The following is a 26,392-nucleotide window of genomic DNA, read 5'->3' as shown; positions in this document are numbered from 1 at the left end:
ACTTTGGGAGTTTCTGCCAATACGTACATAAAGCCTAAGAAATCAAGCATGTAAAAAGAAACAAATCGAGTATTGCAGACACAAAGCATAAAAAAAAAAGCATGGGTAAGTAACCTATCCAGACAGCTTGTCCCAGACTGTATCTGCACAGATCATGGATCCCAACCATTTGTAAACTTGAGTATACCACAGTTGTACATGGACTAAATAGATAGTCCTCAAGACCAACACCCAGATATCAATTGGAAACTGCTGTGGCCATGGTACACAAAAGAAATGACACCTTACATAGTCCGAGTCCAAGGCTTATAACTGATGGCAAATTGAGCTACTCCTCCATTAGTGTACCTCCTAGAAAGCTGATATTTTAAATGAAGGAACTGGACATTACCTCCCCTAATGAGGCCTTCAAAACCTTTTATGGTATCCTTTTTTGTTTGAAAAGTAGTTATTCAGCAATTGAAAAGATACATAGGAACATGAAAATATCAGCACAGTCTGATATGAATCACTAAGAAGACCATTATAAGTAAAGAAAAGGTTGAACACATGAAATGGGTACAGTGCTCATTAGACTGATCTCCACTCTGTCAAAATTAATTCATCATAATTGTACCCACTGATGTATTTTAATCGAAATTACATCACTGCAAAGTGTAGGAGAGCTTTAGGTTTTAAAACTTGAAAAGAGCAGTTCATACACATATTTTGAGAAACATACCACCATCATGCTCCAATGTTAATTGCCTGATGGGATCCATACTCTGTTTAGCACAATGTGATCTGCTGTCTAACTATATATGTGCCAGGCATACCCATCGAGAGCACTTTGTTCTTTCCTTCTAGGTGGGAATCTTAGCTATGTGGTGACGTGGTGCTTTCTTCCAGATATAAGATTCTACAACCCCATGCATAAGCCTCTTTGTTTCCCAATTTGTACACCGTGTACCTACGTCTGAATTACTAATTGATGAACACTTAAAAATTAATCGTGAAACAAAACTAGTGCACCTAGACCATCCACCCACTGATGACAAAGTGGTAATGACTTTGTAGCACACCATACAAACGGTGACCACGAAGTGCCAACTTCCCATTTGTGTTGGCCGCTAAACCAGTTTAATGAATGTCCTAATTGAGTTCATTTCTCATTGACCAAAGTCCACTCGACTGTTTCAGTATTTATATCCACAGGACTTCTCTTGCACCAGAGAGACTCCACATCATGGATCCAATCAAGTCTGATAGATGCCGTTGTCAGAGGGTGGCAAATACTGGAACCCGCATGATATGGGAGGGTCCCATGGTGCAGGGCGCTTTGGTCTAAGTGTGGGGCGCTCTGTCTTTACCCTGCTTGTCCTTGAGCCATATGTGTGATGCAGATACAAGTTTATTTCTCTCCCGTACAGGTAAAGGCCTTAGTGGACTACTCTGATAACGGTTAGCAAATTCTAGTTGTAAATGACCATGTCAACATTGGCATCTAGCCCCCTTTCCCTGCCTGCAATCGGTTTGTATATTTGGTGTTGCTTCCTTGTCTGTATGGATATATCTGCACACTGTTGTTGCAGTCCTTTCTTGGTTTCAAAAGTCTTCTACAAATCCCAAGTTTGTCAGTCTATCATTGCCTTGATTTGATCTCCATCGTCGGCCATGAAATAACCCCATCTATCATTAAGGGAGTACTACTTCAGTTAGTTTTGACATGATATATTATTTATGCTTTTATCGAGTTTAGTTTATTCTGCACCGTTTGACATGGGTTAGTTAATAAACCGTTTAAAAGAAAGACCACTGCAACCGTGCCTTACATTGAAAGTCTGACTACGCAGTAATTGCAAGGTTGTGACATGGCCAACAGTATAACAACGCGGTATTGCTCCGTGGTTATGCTGGCCAAAGGAGGCAACAGGAGGGCAAACGATGCTAAGACATCTGCTAGCTACTTTTTCCACTTCCAGCTTTATAAAGAGAAAATGCAACATTGCAAACAACGTAGAATGTGAATCTAATTGATGCATGCTGCAATAGCACCAAGTTACTTACCTGTAACTAATTCTGCTGTTTTATGTTAATATAGACTTGCATGCAACCTTGTCTATTAACCCAGTGTGTAAGCGGGGTAGCAAATGAAATTATCATTCACTGATGTAAATACAACTCATTACCTCACCCGTATTAAACTGGCCATTGAGACTTTCAGCGGTGTCATTTTAGACACGCCTTTACCTACAATTTTACAATATTTAGGAAAACTGCTGAACAGAGTCCAGGCACTAGCTGATGATGGTGCATCTTGTGTAACTATAGAAGAGCTTCAAGCAGCACAACCACCGTCACACGTGCTTCTCCTCTCTTCTGAAATCTTAATTTAGGCCAAACACTGCCATTTACTTTATACAGAGGACTAACTTAAAATTCATTCACTCGACCTATCCATTAATGGTACATGTTGTGTGGAGGATGTAGCAGAGGCTGAGGACCATTGGTTGTTTGAACCTCGTGCGAATCCAGTTCTAAAAGTCACTTTTTTACTTTATTGCTGCTTTTCCATGTTTTAATCTACATTGGTTCCAGCTCTGGCAGAAGCCTGCCTCTTCGTGATAGGAGACATTTTATCCAAACATGTCAATAAATTCTGGTTAATAAAGCATTGTTATAAAGTCATTTTAAGAAGAAAATAAATGTTTTGTCCTGGAATACCACTCCATGCCAACATAAGGAGGATTCGTAGGCGTGCAGTGTATGTGACTTGCAGAAGGAATGGCATACCTATTATGCAGCTTTTGTTTGCCGTATTCAATGGTACATATAGAATTTGTGTGCGTGTTTCCTTTGAATAACTTGCCATTGCAAGAAAAGCCCAACATTCCCTGGAAAGACGCTAATGACTCTTTATCACGGAAAATTTGGTAGAGGCTTAAAATTTCAACAAAGTAGGCCGGTAACTTTCGTAGTTCTGTTTTATTTGCAGTTAAGTGGAAATGAGTTGTCCAACATATCCACTTAAATAACTGCAAATAAAATGGAAAGCTAGGAAAGTAACCTGCCTGCTTTGTTGGAATTTTAAGACTCAAATGTTGCATATGTGTATGCACTTAAGACATCTTCACTTATTTTGTGATCTTGGTTGCAGTACGAGGGAATCTGTGAATTATCTTTTTTCTGAAGTACCTTATCTAAATATCTACTTCTGTGACACACTTAGGAACTATAATTGTCCTTCCTTACATTAAACAAATTAACACCTGTTTCAGATTTGCTTAATCTTTTTTCATTTCTGTCTTCATACGAGAAGTAATGTCTTTTGCCTGTGTGTTTTCTTCACAAGCACGCCTTTCACATAATGATAGAGGTAAGATTAAACATGCTTGTTTTTAAGGGCGATGGGGTTGTATGTGGTAACAGTACAGTTGTGGGGAAAAGCTGTTTCAGAATCGAAATGGTCTAACTTTTTGCATGGGGTTCGGAAAGGTGGATATTGAATGTGCATGTCATCATGCATGCTTTTCAAAGAAGGGCAGGATCTCTAAATTAATAGTTGCATTTTATTGTAAAGATATACATTTTTGTCTTAATTGTACCATGCACAAGGATTAACAATACAGTTGAATATAGATCTGCCAGCATAAATGGTTGTATGGGATTCTTTGGTGTCTGCGATAACCCTAACCTAATCTGGCTTGGCAAAAAGAACCCCTGTTTAAAAGCCATCGGTTTAATATGACAAAGTTCAGAGCTTCATTGACTATTAGAGAAAAAAGTATAACATGACTCCGGCTTGCTTTTTTTCTTGCTTTGCTGTGTAGCACATTTATTAAGGAGTGTACTTCTGGAGTACAATTCAAAACCTTGATCCTTAGGAAATGCTATTTTACGCTTTATTACTGTGACCGTCCATGACAAATCATTCAGCTTGTAATATTTGGTGCAGAATGACTGGAGTGATAAAAAGCTATAATGCAAGCATTGGCAATGCCAATAGGTCTAGCTTTAAAGGAATATCATATGGTAATGTGAAGCATTACGAGTAAATGGCATGGAAATGAATGTTTGTGTGGAAGCAAAGAACCATAGAATAATATTGGTGTCATTTAAAAGTTAGATAACAGTTGCACCATCAAGCCAGACCTAAACATCCATTTTAGGTTAATGACTGCCATCCCCCCATCTGTGCTGCTGCCAGAGAAAGACAAACACAATAAATTATCTAGTTATCAAAGACACTTTTACAGCATTACGATGTAGTGTGTGCCCCTGACAGTTCAACCTCAGACAGCTGAATAAATAAAATGATCACAGCCGCATTTGTGGAAGCATACACCTTCTACCCAATTAAATCATGTACTTCTGGCTCTCAACATATGGGCGGAGCCAGTGCCCCCTCTAGTGATGCTCACATAATTGTCTGCCGACAGCTCTGCTGTCAAGATAGATCATAAAAAGTTGGGGGGGGGGGGGGGGGGGGGTCTCTAAGCACCTCACTTTTCAAAACCGTATGATAATCACTGAAGGCAATGCTTGGATCGAATCTTACAAAAATTACTCACTGAATATCCACCTTATTTTGAATATATAGCAGCCTTTCTGATGTTCGGTATCTTGACTCGGTTTGTTGAATTATTGTGCAGCTGAGTGCATCACCTCAGACATAAAGTGAGTGTCATATTTTCTCATGGCCTGACATCCCATCAGTTGCACCTAACATGCTCATCCCGCTTCCCTTAAAAAAAAATCTGTCCTACATTCTAGACCGAAATATGCCCACTGTTCCATGCACAGTTTATAAAACAAATGAACAAAGTAGCGCCGTGGAGTGAATCTCAACACACATTTGTTTAGCTTTCCAAAACGAGTTGATCCAGTCCTCACAACCATCTTACAAAACCTACTCATCACATGTTAGGGTATGTTTCGGAAACTGAAACCGACTTTCGCAAGAAACTCATTCCACAGCCATGCAGGGATTTATAACAGGTTAACCACTCTATATTTAGTTAGGAAAAGTAAGATGTAGGAAATAAATTGTATAATGCTAAAAATGTAAAAGCAAAAAACTATAAAAAAAAATACTCCGCCATAGGAGGAACTGTAAAGCCTACCCTTGCAATGGTCACTTAGCCTTAAAATGTCAAACGTGGTTCACACCTATAGTACCACATTACACATTGTGCATCGTTAGGAATTATATTGCTAATGATTAAATGTGACCTTTCTAAAGACAACAATGGGTAAAACTTACTACAGTACAGCAAGTAGTATTATACCCTACCGTATTGGGAGTACGTTATAACGTACGACAGCATCTCAGGATCACAAAAAGAAAGCAACCAGTTGTTGTCTTGTATAAACGTATCCAGCAGTTGCACTATCACCATTTTAACTAATTATCCCTTCATGTACCTAGTCGTACATTTTTCAACACTCTTACACACAACATACTTAATCATTCTCTTCTCCACATCTTATTTCCAGAAGTGTATTTGGAGATAGACGTTAAAGCAAATTGAGTGTTTGAGTATTGTGAAGCATGATGCGATGGTTAAAGTAGTACTTCAACATGTGAATTTCATAACCTTTTAGCTTTTGTGCTGTAGCCACTATTAACATTCCTGTCAACCTTATCACCCATTTAATTTGTTTTACAGGGATTCGTGTAAATATACATATATAAATGTGTGCCATTCTGCCCTATTTTTTTGTTATTGGGCGTTTTCCTGTTTACAATATTTGCCACGTGTAATTTTAGCATAAAATAGTGATGTTTATGAGCAACTTGAAACAGTGTTTGACACCTCCTCAAGTGTGATGCTGCCTGCAAATCCTAAATCTCTTCTTGAGTTGAGCACAAAAATGAATAATCCCCTGTACCTCATTTACTTTTTTCTACTCAATACTTCGAGATTAATATAAATTCTATTACATAATCATTTGGATGGAAGCGTACATTTGAACCAACAACCTGTGGTATCGCACTTCATGTAGGAACAAAGCCAGCACAAATTTACTGTTTGAATTGGACTAACCTATGCTAAGAAAGATAAAAGCCCCATTCTATAGATTCAGACCAAGCTCTTTCCAGTGTGCCCATGCTGAAATATACTGAAGGTAACATTTCATTCCAGGCCGCTACCTCTATTAGTTTCTTGTGCACCTTTCCTCTGAGCTTTGTTTTCCTTGATTTATTAAGGTGTAAAACTCAAGGAGATAGTGTTTGGTTTTTATTGGCAGACTTCCTGTCTTTAGAGGTCCCTTTTCTCAAAAGGGACACCAATGTCGCAGGGGTCTGTTTTTCAAGATTGGCTTTCCCATTGTAGATCAAGATGGCATGTGTGTAAAATATAGCCAAACGACTCCCCTTAATGAGTCACCTGTCACTGGTTTGAGGCATGCACTTTGTAACACTTAACGTACACCAGATAATCTTTTCACTCCAGGTATTGTTTAGAATATTAAATAGGAATTGCGATGTTACTTGTCAAAAGCACATTCCTAGCTGCGGGGAAAGCTGGTCTACAGCCCCTTTGTCCTCCGCTCTCCTTTGTCAACCCTAGATTGTTGTCAGTTCTCCAATGGGATATGTCCCCTTGTGCATGGCCCTCCCAAAGAGGGCCCTACAGCAGACTCCACTGCCCATCCCTCGTCAATATGAGACCTCCCTGTGAGAAGTTGGCCTGATATATGTCACTAATTCTAGTGTACACCTTGTATCAGTCCAAACAACCCTTATGGTGATTGGTTGTAAAGTCAACCTTGTAGACCAGCTATCCTAGTGGTAGCATGGACAAGAGCAGTCTTAGGCTAAACTCTGTATGGCATGTGAAGCCAGTTGTTATACCATATATAATCCCTTGAATACCAAATGAAAGGACACCACAACAGATGTATATAAAAATAGAATGTATTTATTCTAGTCAAACCCTCAGCACTCTTTATGAGATTCGAGGCAAGTACAACACAGCCTTATTTAAGCATACATTAAGTCACACAGATAAGTAATACAGTTAGGCCCTAGGGGCTACGTAAACCATATACTAAGTAAGTGGTATAAGAACCACTGTCACGAACACAGGATAGGCCTAGGCCTAGGGAATCGCTGGGGCTACACTATACTACCAAAGGTTAGGAAGTGGGAGGCCCACGGGATTCAGGTGCAGAGTGGAAACACTCACGCGTAAAAGTCGATAGAAATAGTAGTTGTTAGAAATTAACAGTTTTAGGACACTTCTGGAATAGCTAGGAAGTCGAGACTTGGAAACTAGACCCTAGGATAGTCAATACCCTTGTGAGCACCGGAGTACTCAAGTTACCTAGCCCACGGGCTGCGGGTGCATATGTGTGAACTTGCGTCGGGTTTCGTCGTTGACTCCTATGGATGCCTGAAGGAAAGTTGCTGACAGGCAGTCAGTGAAGAGTGTCTGGTGTATCCCAAGGATGGAATCAAGAAGGAAGGCTACCTGCAAGCAGAAGGGACAGAGTCTAGGTCACCAGCCAGGAGCCGGGAAGGAACCAGGAAGGAACCAGGCGATGTCGTGCAGATGCAGATGCAGGTGCAGAGGTGAAGCTTGTCGCAGCAGCCACGGGTACCAGGAGGCGTCGAGGACGACCAGGTCCAGGAGGTGAGCTGTCCCACGAAGGCTCTTGCTGTCGGCGGCGTCTATGTCGAGTTAGGACCCAACAAGCCTTGGCAAGCGGTACCCACGCAGAATGGAGGACTTGCTTCTGGTGCAGACCAGGAAGGTCTGGGGTGCTTCTCTTTCACAGAGGAGTGGGTGCCAGTCTGGAGGAGCCGGACCAGCAAGATGAAAACAAAGGTTCGTCGTCGCAGAGGTCACTAGCCAACGGACCAGCAACCGGACAACACGTCGAGCAACTCAGGTGCAGAAGGGCCCCATGCAGAACACGTGAAGTGTGGGGAGCTGATCTTCTTTGCAGATGGTGCTCGGGATGGGGGCTTCTCAATTCCCCGAGCACAGCCTCGAGGAAGCCTCAGAAGTCGCGCTAGTCAGTTACTAGCCACTTTTCCCAAGTCGCCGGTCCCACGTCCCTCGTCGCCTCCACGGGTCTCAGCTTCGCTGTAGATGTGGATCTGGGTCAGAGGTGTCTGGAAGTCTCGGCGCTGGTCAGTCTCTGCAGTCGTCCCTCGTAGGATCAGTCGCAAAGCAAGCAGCGGTCGCTGGATGGTGCCTGGTTGCCCAGGGTGTGGTCACTCCTTGGCCACAAGGGAGATTTCTTCAGTCTTCTTCCTGAGGTCAACTGTCGAAGGTCCAGAGTTTCTGTTCAAGTTGCAGATTCAGGTTAATCTAATTTAGCAGGGCTCAGCTACCTACTGATATACTGGGCTAGTGGGCTGGGCTACCTGCAAGGTCCCTCCTATGGGTGGGACCAGGAAGGCGAGTGGTTACACCCCCTTTCCTTTGTCCAGTTTCACGCCAGAGCTGGGGCTGGAGTGCCCCAGTGCCGGTTTGAACTGGACTATGCATGGGACACCTTGTGTGCCCCAGGCAGTGTCTAGTTTCTTTCATCCCTCCCTGCCCCAATACACTAAGTCCTGTCTGGGGTGGTGCTCGCACCTCCCAAGGCAGGAAACCTATTGTCCAAGCCTCCCTCGCTGGAAGGACTCCCAGCAGCAGGAGGTCAGACTTGTGTCTGTGGCAGCAGCATCCATTTTGTGGTGCTGGGGCTCTGGTTAACTTTAACCGGGTAAGTAGGTTTCAACATGTCTTCTCCCTCTAGAAGGGAGGAATAATATCCTCATTGCCAGAAATGGGATGGGGGTATTATTCCAAAGTGTTAGACACCTTACACGACATGTTTTGATAAAGCCAAACCATAGTTACCATAACCGCTTAAGATTATAAGGTACTTTAAGAGTATATGGTAGGCTATATCTAGGCTATCCTGTTTTCAGTTTCTATTTTTGGTAAATTCTGGTGGGGTTTTTTCAGTGTTTTCAAGTGATTTCAATACCTTTAAAAAACAGTGGTTATCAGTGGTTACACATTTTCGCACCATTAAAAACTACAGAAACAGTGTTTTTCCGGTGTTTATGGAACGTTTTGCTTTTATTATTGCTTGCTTTCAGCACTGATAGCGCATGGTATATAGACAGTATTAGCATAGTGTATATGAGGTCCAAATATATTTTTGCAAATTAAACTTATTGTAGTACACTATACAATACTTTTTCAGTGAGTCTTTGGTCATGTACGCTCACTCTTTCCTTCCCATGTAAACTTCTGTGAAAAGGCCCTCTCAACATTGGCACTGGAGATGGGCAACGCCATAACAGCCAGTATTCAATTTGGTAACTCTGTATACTAACAAATATGCTGAACACTTGATAACCAAGGGTGTTTTGAGACTCTTGTTTTTTTTATTATGTCCATTTCAGCAGTTATGTTTTCCTGTAAAAATCTAAGAATGCAGTAGAGTGTACTTTTTTGAAAGCACTATCAATATGTGACCAAAGATCCTCACATTTCTTGTCTTTGGCATCATCACTCAGCAAATATTCTGTAAATGGTTGCCACATGGATAATATAGCATTCATAGCCTTTTGGACTGAGAACCATCAGCTAAGGGACACAGTTGGGATGACTCTTTCTTTGATGCCACACAAAGCACGAAATTATAAATATTTGTGTTTTAGTTCCTGTGCATGGGAAAACATTGCAACAGAATGGACTAAAGTCAATAGCATTCCTCATTAACTCCGAAGATTGTAAAGATGCTTTCAGCATACCATCTTACAAGTGGCAAGGATTTCTTAGAGGGAAGCACTTCAGCTCAGGTATCAATTTTGAAAGGTCATCACACAACTTTTTCATATACGTAGATGCAAATACAAACTATATCACTCTAATCTTTGTTGAACTTGGAAAGAACCTTTTGCGCAGAACATTCCAAGTGACACTGTGTTCCATGTGTTCCAAAAGTCTGGTGTCATGTTTTAACCTCTATCCCAGATGCTTGGTGATAGCGCTCTTTTCACATATACTTGTCACTATACCTTGCATTGAACTTTTTAAAGCCTGATGTGTTGGCAATTCGCCTACTATCAATACTGACTCACTAGAAACTGGGGACTGATGTATTAAGGGTTTTTACCCATTCTATGTGGGTAAATGTGATGACACATATTAGGAAAGATTATTATGAAACCAGCCATTTTACCTATCAGTGAAAGAATCGAACGCAGCCAAAATATCAAATATGATTTTGATATTTCCTGATTCTATACAGTTTATAAAATAATTAAATACGACCTAAAACATGCTTCTAAACCCAGCATCTTTAGACCAAAGACCACAAAACTGAAAAAAACAAAAGGAAGAAGAAACAATATTATAGGGACATCCCTAAACAACAAAACTCAAGCAGAATAATGTTAGCCCAGACATTCTGACTGCTAGCATGTACAACAAGGTTACATTGTATTGGCCACTTCAGGAAGAAAAAAAAGGACTCTTTTACTCTTTTTCCTTTCTTTGAATGGCATTTAATTTGTGGTTGTGCAGGTGTTTTTTCAGTGTTTATATGTTTTCACTGGTGAGGACTATTTCTCTTTCAGTGGGGTTTTATCAGTTATTATAGGTTTAAACCTAAAACCGGACAGCCTAGCTATATCATAGAACAGCTATAAGGACATGGTTCCGAAAGCTGCAGACAGGCTCAGCTCATGCTAGAGCACCATCTCAAATGTTACCAAGCACTCTGCCTCCAGGATTGTTAAGGCCTGCCATAGGAGTGGCTGATAGGTACACATGTGTCTATATATAAGGTAGTTATAGGAATACTACACTTAAGCAAGGGGTGATTACACGACCTTGCCCCAGCTGAGTGATCAGCCAGTTGTGTCATAATGGAAGGCCAGGCCAGGGGTGGCACAATACATGCTGCAGCCCCTGGTAGGCCTAGGGTACACCTATGCCCTGGGTACCTAAGGTACACTATACAGGGGCCAATAAGGTGATCCTAACCAATTGGGTTATGCACCTAAAGTACATAGTATAAATTTAGAGAGAACAGCTGGGCTGTGGGTCTGATTGGCAGGCCCACAGCCACATCGAAGTCGAAAACCAGTGAAGCAAAAGCAAAAAGGGGGGGTGAACATAGAAAGCAGACCCTACTCTCCTACACTACCCAGCTCACACAATGTTTTGGAATGTGTAGTAGTTTTGGGTTTTACTTAATTTATAAAAGAGCTGGTTTGTAAATTGTAAGTCATTCCAATAGAATTGGTGCAACCTCACCCTCCATCAAAAGGCACTACTAATTAAATAATTCATCACAGAAACCTAACACCTAGTCACTTCACACCCAACCTCTGGGCTGTACGCTAACCAGATAATTATCTCATCCTGAAAGTTGAACTTTCAAACCTTACATAAAATTGTACCTGATGAAGAAAGACCAGAGGACAACCCCACCCAACTGCCTCATTAGTGTCTTTTGTTAACACAGCTCACTGTGCATAGAATTGGGAAAGAGGCACTCAGGTGGATTCACTTAACATTCACCCCCACTACATTGGATCCACTACATAATGAGAATTAATTTAATAAAATAAACAGTAGGGATCCGCGTAGGGAGTCTCTGGCCAAAGATTATTTAAACACCCCCAATGTAGTGCATCAACTGTAATGACCCATGATGTTGTTGTTGTAGTAGTAGTAGTTGTAGGTCATTCTAGTCGCCCTTAAGTTATGGGATGTCCCGAGCACAGCAAGAATTATTTTTGAATTCTCAGTGCATGCACCCCTCAGGATTTAAAATCTTCCTTCCAGTCGCCAGCTTTGAACATCCTCTTCTGAAGTGGCTCTAAGCTTATGGTTTCTGCTTGAATTTTTTTGTCCCTTATGAAGCTCTCCCTTTCCCTCTTAGCTTCCTCCTTCTTTCCTCTTGCACTGAGATGAGCATCAATGTAACTTTAATCCAGTAGTTAAGGAGCCTGTTTCAGAATCTGACCAATGTGTGTTATTTCAATTTTTTTTTTTTTTAGGATGCTTGCTTTCCTTAATGCACTATGACCTTTTTATTGGAGGACATATATTTTGTGATTTGACATTCCACAGCACATTCTGGATTACAAAACCAGGAAGCAGTTGTTTCTTGTGAGTTCTCCCTGCTCTCACAAGACCACTGGCCAGACCTTTTGTTTTTCACATCATAATGAAGTCGGGCAATTGGGCCACAAGACCCTTGGCAACAAGTAATGCTGGGCAGATCATATGGTATATTGCCCTTAACCCGGTAGTGTGCTCTGGGGCACACTAAATACTGTTCCAAGATACTTTTCACATCTGAAGTTCTGAGTTGCTGTTACCCTGGAGTCTATTTGGTCTTAAAACTCCTATGAAGTCAGGCTCTGGGGATAACCTGTTATCTAATTTGAACTGTATTACGAAGTTTAAGAGTGGCGTAATCGGAAAGATGCTCTGCTGTGGGTGGAAGCCAGTGCTTTTGTGGCCAGCGTACAAAAACATAAAGGCCTTGATGTGTGTCTCTCTCAATCCCTCCCCCCCCCCCCACCCCCCCCCCCTTCCTGCATAAAATAACTCTTTGACACTTCACTGCAGCGAGGTAATGAGGTCTCAACTGCTTCAACGATCTGTTACTCTATTGACTCTTACACCTGTTCAGATTACGATAGATGCTGGCATAGAAGTGAGCACAAATCAAGATCTAGTGATCAGGATGTGCATTTTTAACTTATTCTTCTGCCTTTTCGCTATTACTCAACCCCTCCCTTGCCTCCCTCTAAACTCCCATCCACCCCAGTGCAGGGCCACTGTACCCAGGATTCAAGACCCCCCCCCCCCCCCTTACTTTCCCCTTTCTCTATCTGAAACTAAATTGTGGTGATCGGAATCGATCACAGCTACAGTGCTGCCGCTCTCATTCAGAGTTTGTTTGCTTAGTTTTATAGTCTTAGGCCTAGTGTTAACCTTCTGACGAATGCAAAGACTCGTTTTCGGTTTCAGTTGGAACCACAGCATGTTATTTTTCTTCTCCCTGTTCCTGGAGCAAGACTTGCCCAGGTGCATCCGCTTTTTAGGTCTCTGGACCATCCGGTCTGCCGAAGGCAGAACCGGAAGTCGAGAGATTTAATGTTTTGGAGAAGAGGGGCTTGAACCCGCCCCTCTTCTCGCCTCTTCTCCATTGGCTGGCCTCTTGAATGCTGGCCAGCCATTGGAGAAGAGGTTTGTCTCTCCGATCAGGCCCCGTCCTTTTCGGATTCGGGGGCGTGTCTTTTTCAAGAAGTCTAATTATCTCCTCCAGCCAATGGCTGGAGGAGAGAAAAGGAAAACACGCCCCCGAATTCGAAACCGCAGTTGCCTTTCTCCGAGGCATTTCTGCTTCGCCTCGGAGAAAGGCGGCGGTGTGCTTGTTTTCCAGCTGTACGTGTCCCACATAAGTGTGCCTCGAAAGCACTTACAAAACGTTTAGAAGGCTTTGCTCTGGCCTGCACTGGTGGGTAAATAGTGACAAGCCTTAAGTAAACTGAGCAAGCGCTAGATGCGTGCGATGCCCTGTGAACTTGGTGTCCTCTCCGGTGTGATTGCTCACTCCTGTCCTGCACTGCGAGGCGGCTCCGGCGCGGATCATTAGACAGAGCTATGGTCACCTCGTCCCCGGGGCGCTGGACACATGATGTTGTTCTACCTCGACACAAACCGTGCGTGTTGTTACCCTTGGTGTTTGTCCTGTCCACAGAGAGGCCTGGAGCATCCGTCTCCATCCCTGGCTGAGCTGCTCCACCCCCTGCCTCGACACCCCCTCCTCCAATCAAGGCGCTTGATGCCCAGCGCTTAACCTGGCCATCACGGGGCGCTTTCCAGAACCAAAGGCGTTGTTTATCCAACAAGCCCCCACCCCTGCGTGCCACCAATCTATGATTCCAGCTGTGGGGTCATCAGCATGACAAAGCCCTGGGGGTGCAGCAGCATGAGGGGGGCTTCCTTTAACATATCCCAACATCCTTAGCAAGCACGACCCAACCTTCACCTTCGGAGAGGCAGGAGCGAGGCTTGGGACGCACTCTGGTTCCAGCCGAGGCCTGGAGCAGCCTGGACGACAAAGGCCAAGCATAGTTGGGGCGAGGCAACCCGGACTAGAAGTAACTGAAGCCTAGTTTAAGAAGCCAGCAGGAAGGGTTTAGAACTGGTCTCCGCAGCAGCGTTATCAAGCGCCCCAGCAACATGGGCTAGCAGCAGAGGGCTGGCTTTAGCAGCAGAGGCCTGGCTTTAGCAGCAGAGGCCTGTCTTCAGCAGCAAATGCTCAGTCCTGGACTGAGCAGCAGCGTTTACAAGCATCCCTTCGACCCAGTAGGGGATTAGTACCTCGCGCCACATTGTGACCATACACCTTGGACCAAACCGTAGCAGATGGCTAGCGCCATGAAGCCAGCGGCACCAGGACCTGCAGAGACGCCGCACCCTGGATAAAGCAGCAGCTGAAGGTTAGCGCCATGAAGCCAGCAGCTTGGGGTCCCGCAAAGACGCAACATCCTGGACCAATCACTAACCCTGGAGCAAATCGTACCAGATGTATAAAGCCATGAGAGGCGTAACACCTCGTACCGAACAGTAACCTAGCATCCTGGAGCAAGCAGCGGCACCGGTTCCCGGCACCCTGGACGAATCGGATCTTTTAATTCCCTGGGCCCAGAACTGCACCCGTGCCCCAGCAGAAGCCTAGCGCCCTGGGCCCAGAAGTACGCCCGGGCCACAGCAGTTCACGGGTGTCATGGGGCCAGTAGCAGCCCAACCCAGGGCAGGGACTCTGGCGTGCCCAAGGGGCCCTATCCTGGACTGCCCTTGGCCCCAGAGGCCGGGGGCTCCCCCCACACCGTGTGTAATGGAGTGGACCAGGCACCAATAGACGTCCTGGATTCCGAGAAGGAGACCCTGGGGAGAGGGGGAGAGGGGGCGGAAGGGGACCACGCTCGGGGGGGGGGGGGGGGGGGGGGAGGAAGGCCAGAAAGAGAAGGTAAAATGGAAGAACTACTACCGGCGCCACGCCAAGCCCCCCTACTCCTACCTGGCCATGATCGCGCTGGTGATCCAGAACTCCCCAGAGAAGAGGCTGACTCTGTCCCAGGTAAGATGCGCCCTTCTATGACTTGTTCGCCCCTAGGCTCACTGCATGCTGTTAACGCCGCCACCCCGAGCCCCGCTTCCGGGGCCGCACAGGCTGCGTTGACCAGCTCTCACCCATTCCAGGGCACGGTCACCGGGACACCGCTCTCCTTTCCGAAACCATTATTTTCAGGCTAGTCTGTACCAGCGCTTCTCTTTAACCTATGTGGACTACAACTCCCAGAATCCTGTTGTAAAGCGAACGCCAAGTACTGATAACAGTGTGCAATGCACCTCGCTCTTACCAAGAGTAATTTCTGCAAAAGGAATCTGGGTCCTTACATTACACCCTCCCGCCTTGGGTCACAAAGATGACAATGTAGTGCCTTAACCCATTAACAGCGCTCCTGCTACCCAACACATCCCACTTTTTAACACTTATCTTTTCAAAAACACCTTTTATTGGCGCCTCTTTGGAAACAAGTCCGTGCCCCTATGTACGGGGGTTAGTTCACAGAGCCTCTGCGCCTTGCCCGCTCCCGCCAGGCCTCGGGGTTACCGCCTATCTCAGACCGCCTTCCCGGCCCGCCCGGGAAAATAAATGTAGCTAATATGGGAGAGTGAAACTACAAGTCCCAGAATGAAAAGTAGCGTTGACTGAAACCTCGACTGATTTAATGTATCACACCGTGGGGGCAGTTATGTAGCCCCCAATTCAAGTCAACGCTACTTTGCATTCTGGCACTTGTAGTTTCACTCTCCGATATTAGCTACATTTATTTTCCCGGGCGGGCCGCTAATATTGCATGGTCGAGCTGCGCTTTCAAGTCCGAGAGGGCTGTTAGGAAAAAGCCAGAAGGGGCTGGGGGTGTCGCGTGACATGGCATCACTTGGCAGCCCTGGCGAACGGCCATCCGCCTGCACATGTGTGCTCCTCTGCTCATTTCCTCGCATAAACAAAAATGTCATGAGCAATGCCAATAGCTCTAACTTTAACAATGCCGAGACCATTGCATTGTAAATGCTTGTTGTTTCTGACCCGTAGGAAGTAGATTCAGGACACCACTTGTCAGTCTAGTTGGTGGCAGGCTCCAGAGTCGGTGGAGGAATCTGGTACCTCGCAGGCCCTCTTTTGGACTCCCAAGAGCAGGGTAAGTGGTCACAGAGCCGCTGTGGTTCATTTAACGCAGCGGTGCAGCTCAAACGCCAGCACAATGTTTAGTAGGTGACTTCGGCCTCATAGGTCCAGTCTGTTAATGAGGCATCACCGTCCACTCCGGCCACACTTCTGACTTGCAGCAGTTTTGTCTGCTTCGAGGCAAAATTATTAGCTCACAATGGCACAGTCCACTTGGGCATACTTCAGGACAGTGCTCAGGCTAGCCACTTTGGTGAGAGACAAAACGCTCTGATGCAGGAGCCCACCAGTTATTTTTTTATGAGTATGTGGCATTCAGACCCACCGCTCTGAGGTCAGCTTTTTGTGTTCTGGTTATCAGCTCCTCCTGCAGGGTTGGCTCAGTTTTTCCTTCTTAAGGAGGTCAACTTCGAGGTTCTTTTGAACAGGGAGGCAGCTCTTCTTTTCAGGTCAGACTCCAGGTGATGTCCCCTCACGTCTGGGAAGCTGGCTTCCCAACACTAGCTGTGGTTGCTTAGCAGTATTATGTGTACTCTGCGGGCACCAAGAGAAGTTGGAACTGGAACAGTGGGTCAGCAGCTTCCACTTTTATACAGGTACAGTGGACAGGGAATGTGTTTTCTTTGCACTTGCAGATCGGGTTGGGTCAGTTCTGATTTGATGTTTTCTTTCCAGGTTAACCTTTGTCTAGATTGATGCTCCTCCTAGCAGGGTTGTCTACACGTAGGAGCACCTAAAACAGAGGCACAAAAAGATGTAAGCATTCTGCATTTGGTTATCAACCACACTTAACAGTGAATAGGAAAAGAGACAAAAGGATGGTCTCACTTAAAAGACCCTTCACACATTGGAATGTTAACAGTACACTTCCACTGTATGGAGAAGCATTCTCACCATCTTGTGTTCATAAACATGACAAGAGCTTCTAAAATGGAACTCACCGGCCTCCATATTCTGGTTCACAGGTATACTCGCCACAAAGGAAGTACACCCTCTCTCACTCTCGCTCTCTCTCTCACTTTGTCTCACTCACTCTCACTCTTTCACTCACTGTCAAACTCTCTCAATCTCTCACTTACTTGGCCGAGTACCTGGGTAAGCGTGTAGCAGCAGAACTTTACATAAGTGGGCTTGTAGACCTCTGTCCTTTTCACAAAGATAAAAAAAATCGCAACTCTGGATTCAGAAAACCTCAGTACGCTGTCATCATGGGCTCCACATGCAAAACTCATTACAGTTATCCCTGTCATGACCCTGTTTATTCAACAAATGACATCCTGCTTTGTGCGGCCCTCCAGGTCTGGCATACGTGTTTTATTACTGCAAGTCTAAGGTCATAATCAAAAACCTGGCTACTAAATTCTTGCAGTTGGACACTCAGTGCAATACAACACTACACGTGTGGGACATTGACATCCCAAAAGTGACTAAGCAGCTCACCAAAAGCTACTTGCCATTGGTGGTTAGGAGAAGATATGTTCTGCAACTTCCACAGCTATGTTAATAAAGGATTTTATATGTGTAAATCAAACTTTGTTTCCTTCTCTGTGGGCCCTTTGCTGGTTGTCTCATCACCTGCTGACAGGGACATGTTCCTACCTTTAAAAAAAATATATATTTAAAAAAAGTTAAGTCTCCAGCATTGTTCTGGCAATCTAAACAAGTGCCTCACCATCAAGACTTGCAAGATGCTGACTTTGTATCTGCCCCTGACAGCTATTGAGAACATTGCCTTGTTTTACTCTGTAGACAAGCACAATACATTTACTATGCTTATTGTGTAGGGTCTCACAAACATCCTTGGGTTCACTCTACAGGATTTAGAGTTTATTTAAACCACGCCAGGGATATGGGTTCTTTTGTCCAGTGTTGTCATGCAGTCATAAATGTTCTTTTTTTTTTTTTTTAAATTTTTTTAAAACATTTATTAAGTCAGTAAGTTGATACACGAGAATAAGGCAAATCATAAGAAAATACACATGTACCCCATGACAGGAAACAAAAACATTGCAAAATCATAGTCGCTACCAACCCGACAGGGCTTAATTGAGATCTTATGTTGTTGGTGAAAGATATTCCGTTAGAGCCCCCCATATCTCCTCACAGAGTTTACGTTTCCGTGGGCTTTTAATGGCATATAAACTAGTCTCAAGTTTACAAATTGCAAATAATCTGCCTCTCCACATCTCAAATGTAGGGGGTTCTTTCTGACGCCACAGTGAAGCTATACATAACCTTGCTACTGTAACTGCAATATAGATAAAATATCTATATATATATATATATATATATATATATATATATATATATATATATATATATATATATATATTCCATGTGTAGGTGTTTTATGCTCTGACCCCCAGCATCATAACTAATGGGGTTATCTCAATATGTACTCCTGTGACTTCAGTTAAAAATATCTGTATCCTATTTATCAATAATCTCAGCTCTGGACATGTAGCAAACATGTGAACTATATCCGCCTGTTAGCCGCCCCCCCCCCCACCCCCACCCCCACATCGAGTACATTTGTCCTCATTTACTCCACCCCAGCGTGCCAATTTAGCAGGTGTATAATATAGATTAAACATGGTTTTATATTGCTGGGTTTTCAGATTTGAGGATATTAAAAGTTTTTCAGCTAAATAAATAGATTCTTGCAGAATACTCCCTTCTGCGACCACTCTCAATTTCCATTTATCGTTCTGTGCCTCAACATCATCCTTTTGTGTATCAAGAAGTGCCTGATATATATCTCCAATTTTACCCCGGGCCATCACAATTTCTAAAACATTGTTTTTCTCAGCCAAACGTGAGATATCCCTCCTTCTGCACAAGAAGTCTTGGATCTGCAATTATTTTTAAAAAATCCGCTTTAGGAAGGTCATAGTTCGTCATCAATGTATCATACGTTTTGACACCACTACTGTCTACCAGCTGGCCCAAAGTTATAATACCCTTAATTCTCCATTTATTCATAATGCCATCTAAGAAGACAGATGGAAGTAGTGCCGCTGCATCCGTGGGTGTATAATAGTTTACTTTACCCATATTTAGCTGCCTCTTTATTTGGCGCCAGGCCTTATAAGCTGCCTGGAGGACTTTAAAGCGGGTCTTCTTATAATAACTTGGCTCTAGAATTTAAAAAAATGTTTGCTCTGTCCTTGCACCTAATAATAGCTGATATATATGAGGCACATCCCCTAGAGTTTCACCACTAGTTCCCACCAATAAAATTCCAATGTACTGTAATAAACATGCCCAATAATAAAATTGAAAATTGGGTACTGCCCACCCCCCCTTTATCCCGTGGTAGGGTCATAAATTTTAGTACTCGTCGGGGTTTCCCCTGTGCCGATAAAAAACTATTGCAAATAGATTGTAGTCTCTGTATTTGTTGTTTTGTGATTTCCAGTGGTACTACCCTGAAAAAATATAAAACCTTTGGAAGAACATTCATTTTGATAACATTGCATCTTCCCAGTAATGACAGATGTAAGTTTTCCATCCTATCCAAATCTCTTTTAATTTTATTAAGAAGAGGTTCCCAATTACATTTAACCATCGTATCTAAACAAGCATTCAGGCGTATTCCCAAATATACAGCCTCCTCAAACTCTCTGATCCCTAAATCGTGTTTGTTCAGTACAGATTACCTGTGTCTTAGTTAAGTTCAATTTATAACCCGCACTCCTCCCAAATATTACTGCCAATTGCTCCGTCTGTTCCAATGTAGATGCCGGGTCTGGTGTAATTATTGCAATATCATCTGCATACACGAGTATATCAACCCGCTCCAGCCTTGGGCCTGACAGCTGAGCGTTTAATCTATGCTCTAGTAGGTTTAAGAACGGATTGATATACATCGCAAATAGCAGTGGGGAGCACGGGCATCCTTGGCGAGTGCCCCTTGATATAATTAATGGTTTTGATTCTAGCCCTAGTGTACATATTCGTATCTTTGGAGATCTGTACATAGTCTTAATGGCCTGGATAAACCCTGTACCAACACCATGTAGCCTAAGTGTGGTCCATAGAAATTCCCATGAGACACGGTCAAACGCTTTTTCTGCGTCTAATAATATCACCCCACATGGCATCTTACGTGTATTAGCAATATCCAGTAGTGTTGTTACTCTACTTATATGATTGACTGTGTCTCTGCCTGTTGTGAACCCGTGTTGGTGAACTGAAACCAGGGTCTTAATTACATGTGATAGACGTGTCGCTACAATTTTTGCGTAAATTTTACAATCGCAGTTTATTAAAGATATTGGTCTGAACGATCCTGGGAGTGTAGGAGGTTTTTCTTTCTTTAAAAATTCAATAATACTTGCTTCATCCCAGGATAGTGGAGCAGTGCTTTTTTGTGCCTCTCGACACACCTCAAGCATATCTGCCTGATTTTCAGATAGTAATAACTTGTATATTTCTAATGGGAGTCTATCTGGCCCGGCAGCTTTTCCCATAGCCAATGAGCCCACAGTGTCTACCAACTCCTGCATTGATATTGGCTCCTCTAATGCCCTCTTATCATCTTCATCCAAAATTATCCTGTATGGATCCTTGTATAACTCCTCCTGATCATCTCTACTGTGATCTTCCTCAGAATACAGTTTTTCATAGAATGCTCTAAATACTTCTAAAATGCCCTCTGGTGTTTCTATTATGTTCCCTGATGAGTCCTCGATTGTCTCTATAATATTTTTAACCTCCTTGCACCTGATCTTCTTCGCTAGGCATCTGCCAGTAGTTTCCCCAAACTCATAACAATCTTTCCTGAAGAGATGGTATTTTTGGGCAATATCTTTAGCCCATTCCTCATTCATCTTAGATTTACCCCAGGCCACCCCTGTTTGTGCCTGTGCGATGTTGGCCTTATCCCGTACTGCTTCGATTAATCTACATTCTAAACGGCGTAACTCCTCATATAATTGTATCTGATGTTGTCTAAGTTGTTTCTGAATGCTTAGACCAAAACCGATTATCTCTCCCCTAAGTCCAGCTTTCATCGCATCCCAAACCAGCCCTAATTTAGTGGAACCTCGATTAATAGCCAGAAAATCTATCACCCATTTACGAATGTGAGCGACAAACTCTTGTTTGACTTTCGAAGGCAAGATGGTGTTTGACTTTCGAAGGCAAGATGGTGTTTGACTTTCGAAGGCAAGATGGCAGCCGGTCACTCGGCTGAGTAAGCGCTCGCTGCCTACTCTCCGTGTCTCTCCCCCCGATGCGGTAATTAAGCTGTGCATGGACAAAGGAAGGAGCCAGACTAGGAGGAAGAGAAAAGATCGCAACTTGCTAGCTGGCGTTACCTGGGCATGCTGTGGGCGTTCTTTACCTTGCGGCGCTGTGGGAGCACGCTCTCGGTCCGGCACGGAACGGGATGCCGCCAAAGAGTGCAAGAGCGGGGAAGACCCATGCTGCTGGGGGGAATACACCGCAATCCTCCAAAGCCAAGGGAAATGACCAAATCAACCAAAACGATCCAAACACACAACAAAGTGGATCGACTACAAAAGACATTCAAAGTACAAACTCTGGGGCATCAAAAAAAATGACACCCGCAATTTACCTGGCGCCAAAGCGAAAGGGAAAGCAAAATCAGAATATTAACAATGCTGAAGGTGGGGAGGCTTTGGAGATCTCTGTGGAGAAATCAGTGGAAACGGAGGTAAGAGTAATGCTGAATGGGGCCACAGTGCTAATGTCTGAGGGTGTCTCTGATGGTTCAACAAATAGACAGACAAATGAGGACTTGGCAAATCTGAATAAATCCCCCCTCTCAAAAATTGGTGCGGTGACAGCCGGTCGGCATGGACTATCCCGGGAACAGAGAGGAAACTCTAACGGGAGGATAGAGACTGAGGCAAGCAATATACAAGAGCAAGATATAGAGGGTCCCTTTTTCTCACTGTCAGATCACTCTAGTTCTTCGGGAGATGAATCCGTACAGGTATCTGAGGATCCTCTTAATTTATCGAACAGACGCTGGAGTGAAACTAGTAGTATATGCTTAGAGGAAGAAACTCTGAGCGGTAGGGATAAAATATACACTACCGGGACTATACGCAGGAGAACAACCCCACAGACATTATCTAGCGATCAAGTAGATCAAGCAGACTCCAGCCAGAATTCTATAGGAGGGGACGGTGAGCAATCGGGAGGGATCTCCCTGACCCTCATTTACGAGACGATGATGGCCCACAGGGAAGAAAGCTGGGCAGAAAGTTTAGAAACACAAGGTGCTTGCAGGAAGTTGCAGAATTCTGTCAGACGGATGATTAAAACCTGCTCTGAAATTGGGGAAAGAATAACAGAAGCAGAGACTCGTATTTCCACTTTAGAGGATGAAATGGTGGCACAGAGGGCGACTACTGAGGCACTAACAACTCATAGGGATGACTTATTATGAAAGATTGAGGACATGGAAAACCGCTTGCGCCGGAATAATCTACGAATTCTGGGCATACCTGAAGGGGTTGAGGGAGTAGACCCCCGAAAATTTGTTGGCAAACTTTTCACCGAGGCATTTCCTGAGTTAACCCTATGGTCCTGGGAAACAGAGATACAACGGGCACATAGATTCCCATTTCAAGTAAAACAAAATCAGGCTAATGCTAGACCCAGAGCTATATTGATATGTCTCTCTAACTATTTGGCCAAGCAGGCAGTATTTGATCTAGCTAGGCCAGACAGACAGAGGAAAGCAGCAGGTGTGGAATTTTTCGTTCGCCCAGATTTTTGCCCCACTACTGTGGAGAAACGATGGCAATTCAGACAGCTAATTGCCCCTTTTCAAGAGAAGGGGGCACAAGCGTTTCTTCTAGCCCCTGCTAAACTAAAAATAATTTACAAAGATAAAACGCGATTTTTCTCTTCTGAATTGAAGGCGAAGGAGTACTTGCAAGAGATTAAGCATTAGGGATAGAATATACGCACATGAAAGGCAAGGAACTATAATCTATAAACTGTGTGCCACCTTTTGAAGAAAACTGAGTGTGAATAAGGACTTCATCCCCCTTTTTTTTTTTTGCCTGTGTGTGTGTGTGTGTGTGTGTGTGTGTGTATATGTGTGTGTGTATGTATGTATGTATATATATATATATATATATATTGTCGTTTCCTTTTTTTTATTGCACTACTTATGAGTGAGACAGAGGTAGATTGCATCGGGGGGGCAATGGGGGGGTAGGGGTGGTAGCGAGGCTATCCATCACAGTAGACCTTGAGGTCTATTAGCCTACATGCTGGGGAAGGGGGGGGGGGTTTGCTTTCCGCTGGCAGGGGAAGCAGGAAAGGGAAAGGGAAGGAGGGTGGTGTTCTAGTGTCGGGGAAGGGGGTGGCTGCCAGAGGGGGTGTGTGTGTGGGGGTTAAAATGGGAATAAAAGTCAGTAATCGATCTGAGATCTATGAGGGAAAGATAGAAAGAGGGAGAGGCAACCGAGAAGGGCAGGAAAGGTTATATAATGATCCAAAGCAGGCTGATGGCAGGACTAACAGTGTGCACATTTAATGTGCGTGGCCTTAATGATAAGGGGAAGCGTCAAAGGGTGGCGTATGAAATAAAGAACATGTCGCCTGATATAGTTTGTATCCAAGAGACACATATTCCTTGGAGCAAACAAAAATGTTTGAGAGAGTTTGGTCTGGAAATGCAGGTGTGTACTACACAAGGGACCACCACTCGTAGGGTTACTATACTTTCTAAAAATGGTCTTTTAAAAACTAAAAGTGCTGCAGATAAATATGGGCGATGGGCCATGATTGAATGCATTGTGGCTAATAAAATGTATACAATATGTTCTGTTTACGGTTCTAATCATGATGAGGAACAAGTAATTCAATATCTTAATATGGAATTAGCTAATTGGGCAACTCCAGTGATTCTGTCTGGCGATTTTAACATTCAATTTGAAGATATCATTAAAGGACCCGGAGGTGATAAATATATTGGCAAAAAACCCAGAGTTTATAAAGCTCTACAACCGCTTCTCCAAGAACATGGTTTAGTTGATGTATGGCCTAGGCTAAAACACCCCGAACCAGGATATACGCATTACTCATGCCCCCATCAAAAGTTTACTAGAATAGATTATTTTTTTATAACCAAAGCGCTCCTAAAAGACGCACAAATATCGATTTATCCCCGTATAACTTCGGATCATAACCCAATTATGCTCAAACTTGCAATATCTGGTTTAATGCGACCTAGAAGCACATTCTCTTTTGATAAAAAACTAATGGTAAATGGAGTCATAAATTTTCAAGACCACAGTTTCTATTACCTCCAGCATTTCCTATGGCACGTCTACGCAATCATAATTTCTTCTGTCAACTGTCTACATGCAGTTAACCAAGACCAAGTCAATGTGGGTGGCATACTGCTCGTGTATTTTTGGGTGGCATACTGCTCGTGTATTTTTGTCTGAATTTGCTGGGGATCTGCAAGGGCCACTCCACATTCATTCTGTAAACGCATGCTAGCCCCTTGAAGCTATATCCTGATGAGATAAGCAATTTGTTTGCTAGAACTTGCTGAACTTGTTTGCGTGAAACTATTGGCTTCCCTTTGTTTTATTTCTTTCTCATTCTTAACTTTCTAATATATGATGTAAGACAGAGTTGAGCAATGTTACCTGTTTAGATGAATCCTCTAGTTCCTTCTCTTTTTTCTTTCAAACACCTTCCCACCTGTTGCTCTTTCTTTTGTCAAAGCCATCCCAGCTTTTTTAAATAGGCTGAGCTTCTTCATAAAGAAGGGGATTGAGGCCATGTTATATGTCCTCATGTGTACTGGCACAAGGTTTTGAAATAACTACTTGGATGTGCAATTTTTAGGTCTCTGCTAAACGGTGCATGTGCTGTCTCAGAGACATGTATATACTTTGTGGGCTTCAGCCCGCCCAAAGGCTTCCCATATGCTGTCTACATGGTTGCTCTCATATTTTTTCTCCTCATTTGTCCATGGCATGCATTTGCCATGCCTTTTCCTGTGTTTAGCCCTTCTTGAGAGCATGGGCCAATTACACTATCCCTCTACTGCTTCCATTTTAGGATCTGGTTCAGAAACTACTTTTTTCTTTGTTAAAGAGCACTTAACACGAGCGCTAGTGTTTTCATTTACTGCTCTAAGGTCCTCTGTAATTAGGCCAGTAAAACCTGTTCTTATCTAGTCACGTTTGCTTTGCATTCAAAGTCCGAGGTCAAATGAGAGATGCTGTTTTCCGAGGGCATCTGTTTAGGTATTTTACACTTGATTGGTGTACTTCAACACTTGGTCCGCCATCTGTATGATATACTTGTAATTCTGCGTGTCCGTGATTGACTTTCGAAACTTGTGGCTAAATCATGTTTTCATCTCTTCAATTAAAAGACTTTATTTGGGTGTGATGCATAACCTTTGTTTAGCACATATTGTAAAAGTAATTGACAAGCATTTATTATTAAATGTGATGTTGCACCAGCAAATCAAAGTTAAGTACTTTAAACATACTGCAATTATTTCTTATTTTGATTTGCTGGTGCAACATTACTTTTAATTCTGAATGCATGTGAATTAATTGCAAAACGTACGCTTAAATGAAGTTTTTTTAATCGTTACTGTAAACAGGCCTGTAAATCTTGTTTTCTCGTCACATTTGCTGTACATTCAAAAACCGAGGTGAAAGGCCAGACGCTGTTTTCAGAGGGCACCTGTTTAGCTATTTTGCACATGATTGGTGTACGTCAACACTCCGGTCCAGCATCGGTGTGATATACTTCTAAGTATTTCTGATTGCCTGCTATTGACTTTCAAAACACGTGGTTAAATCACACTTCTATCTCTACAATTTAAAGTCTTAGTTTGGGTGCGTGTTTACAAACAAAATCCAGCGATGCGAAACTTTGTTTAACCCCTTCCATGCGGCGCGAATTCCGCCGCGGTGCTGACCGTTTCTTGCGCGGGCGGGCTCATGACGGAACGGTTCCGTCATGAGCACAGCTCAACCGACGCTCATGACGGAACCGTTCCGTCATGAGCATGGAAGGGGTTAAGAGCATGGTGTAAAAGTAATTCACATGCATTCATAATTAAATGTAATGTACAGGTAAATCAAATTTAAAACCTACTCAGTTTATTTTGATTTGCTGGTGCAACATTACTTTTAATTCTGAGTGCATC

General features: G+C 43.5%; 1 protein-coding gene across 2 annotated transcripts in view; it reads left to right on the top strand.

Moving 5' to 3' along the window:
- The window catches only part of ACVR2A (activin A receptor type 2A), a 305,735-nt gene that overhangs the window by 128,778 nt on the left and 150,565 nt on the right, over positions 1-26,392 (top strand). The window contains exon 5 of one of the 2 annotated variants that reach the window (XM_085645616.1): positions 3,332-3,355. The exons of the other annotated variant lie outside the window; for it this stretch is intronic. Coding sequence (XP_085501742.1) covers positions 3,332-3,355 — 24 coding nt within the window. The remainder of the gene's footprint in view (positions 1-3,331; positions 3,356-26,392) is intronic. 2 annotated transcript variants of the gene reach the window in all.

Source organism: Triturus cristatus, chromosome 3_1 (assembly GCF_964204655.1).
Source record: "Triturus cristatus chromosome 3_1, aTriCri1.1, whole genome shotgun sequence".
NCBI classification, from domain to species: Eukaryota; Metazoa; Chordata; class Amphibia; order Caudata; family Salamandridae; genus Triturus; species Triturus cristatus.
The sequence above is the reverse complement of the archived record's forward strand: the minus strand, read 5'-3'. Positions and strand labels throughout refer to the sequence as shown.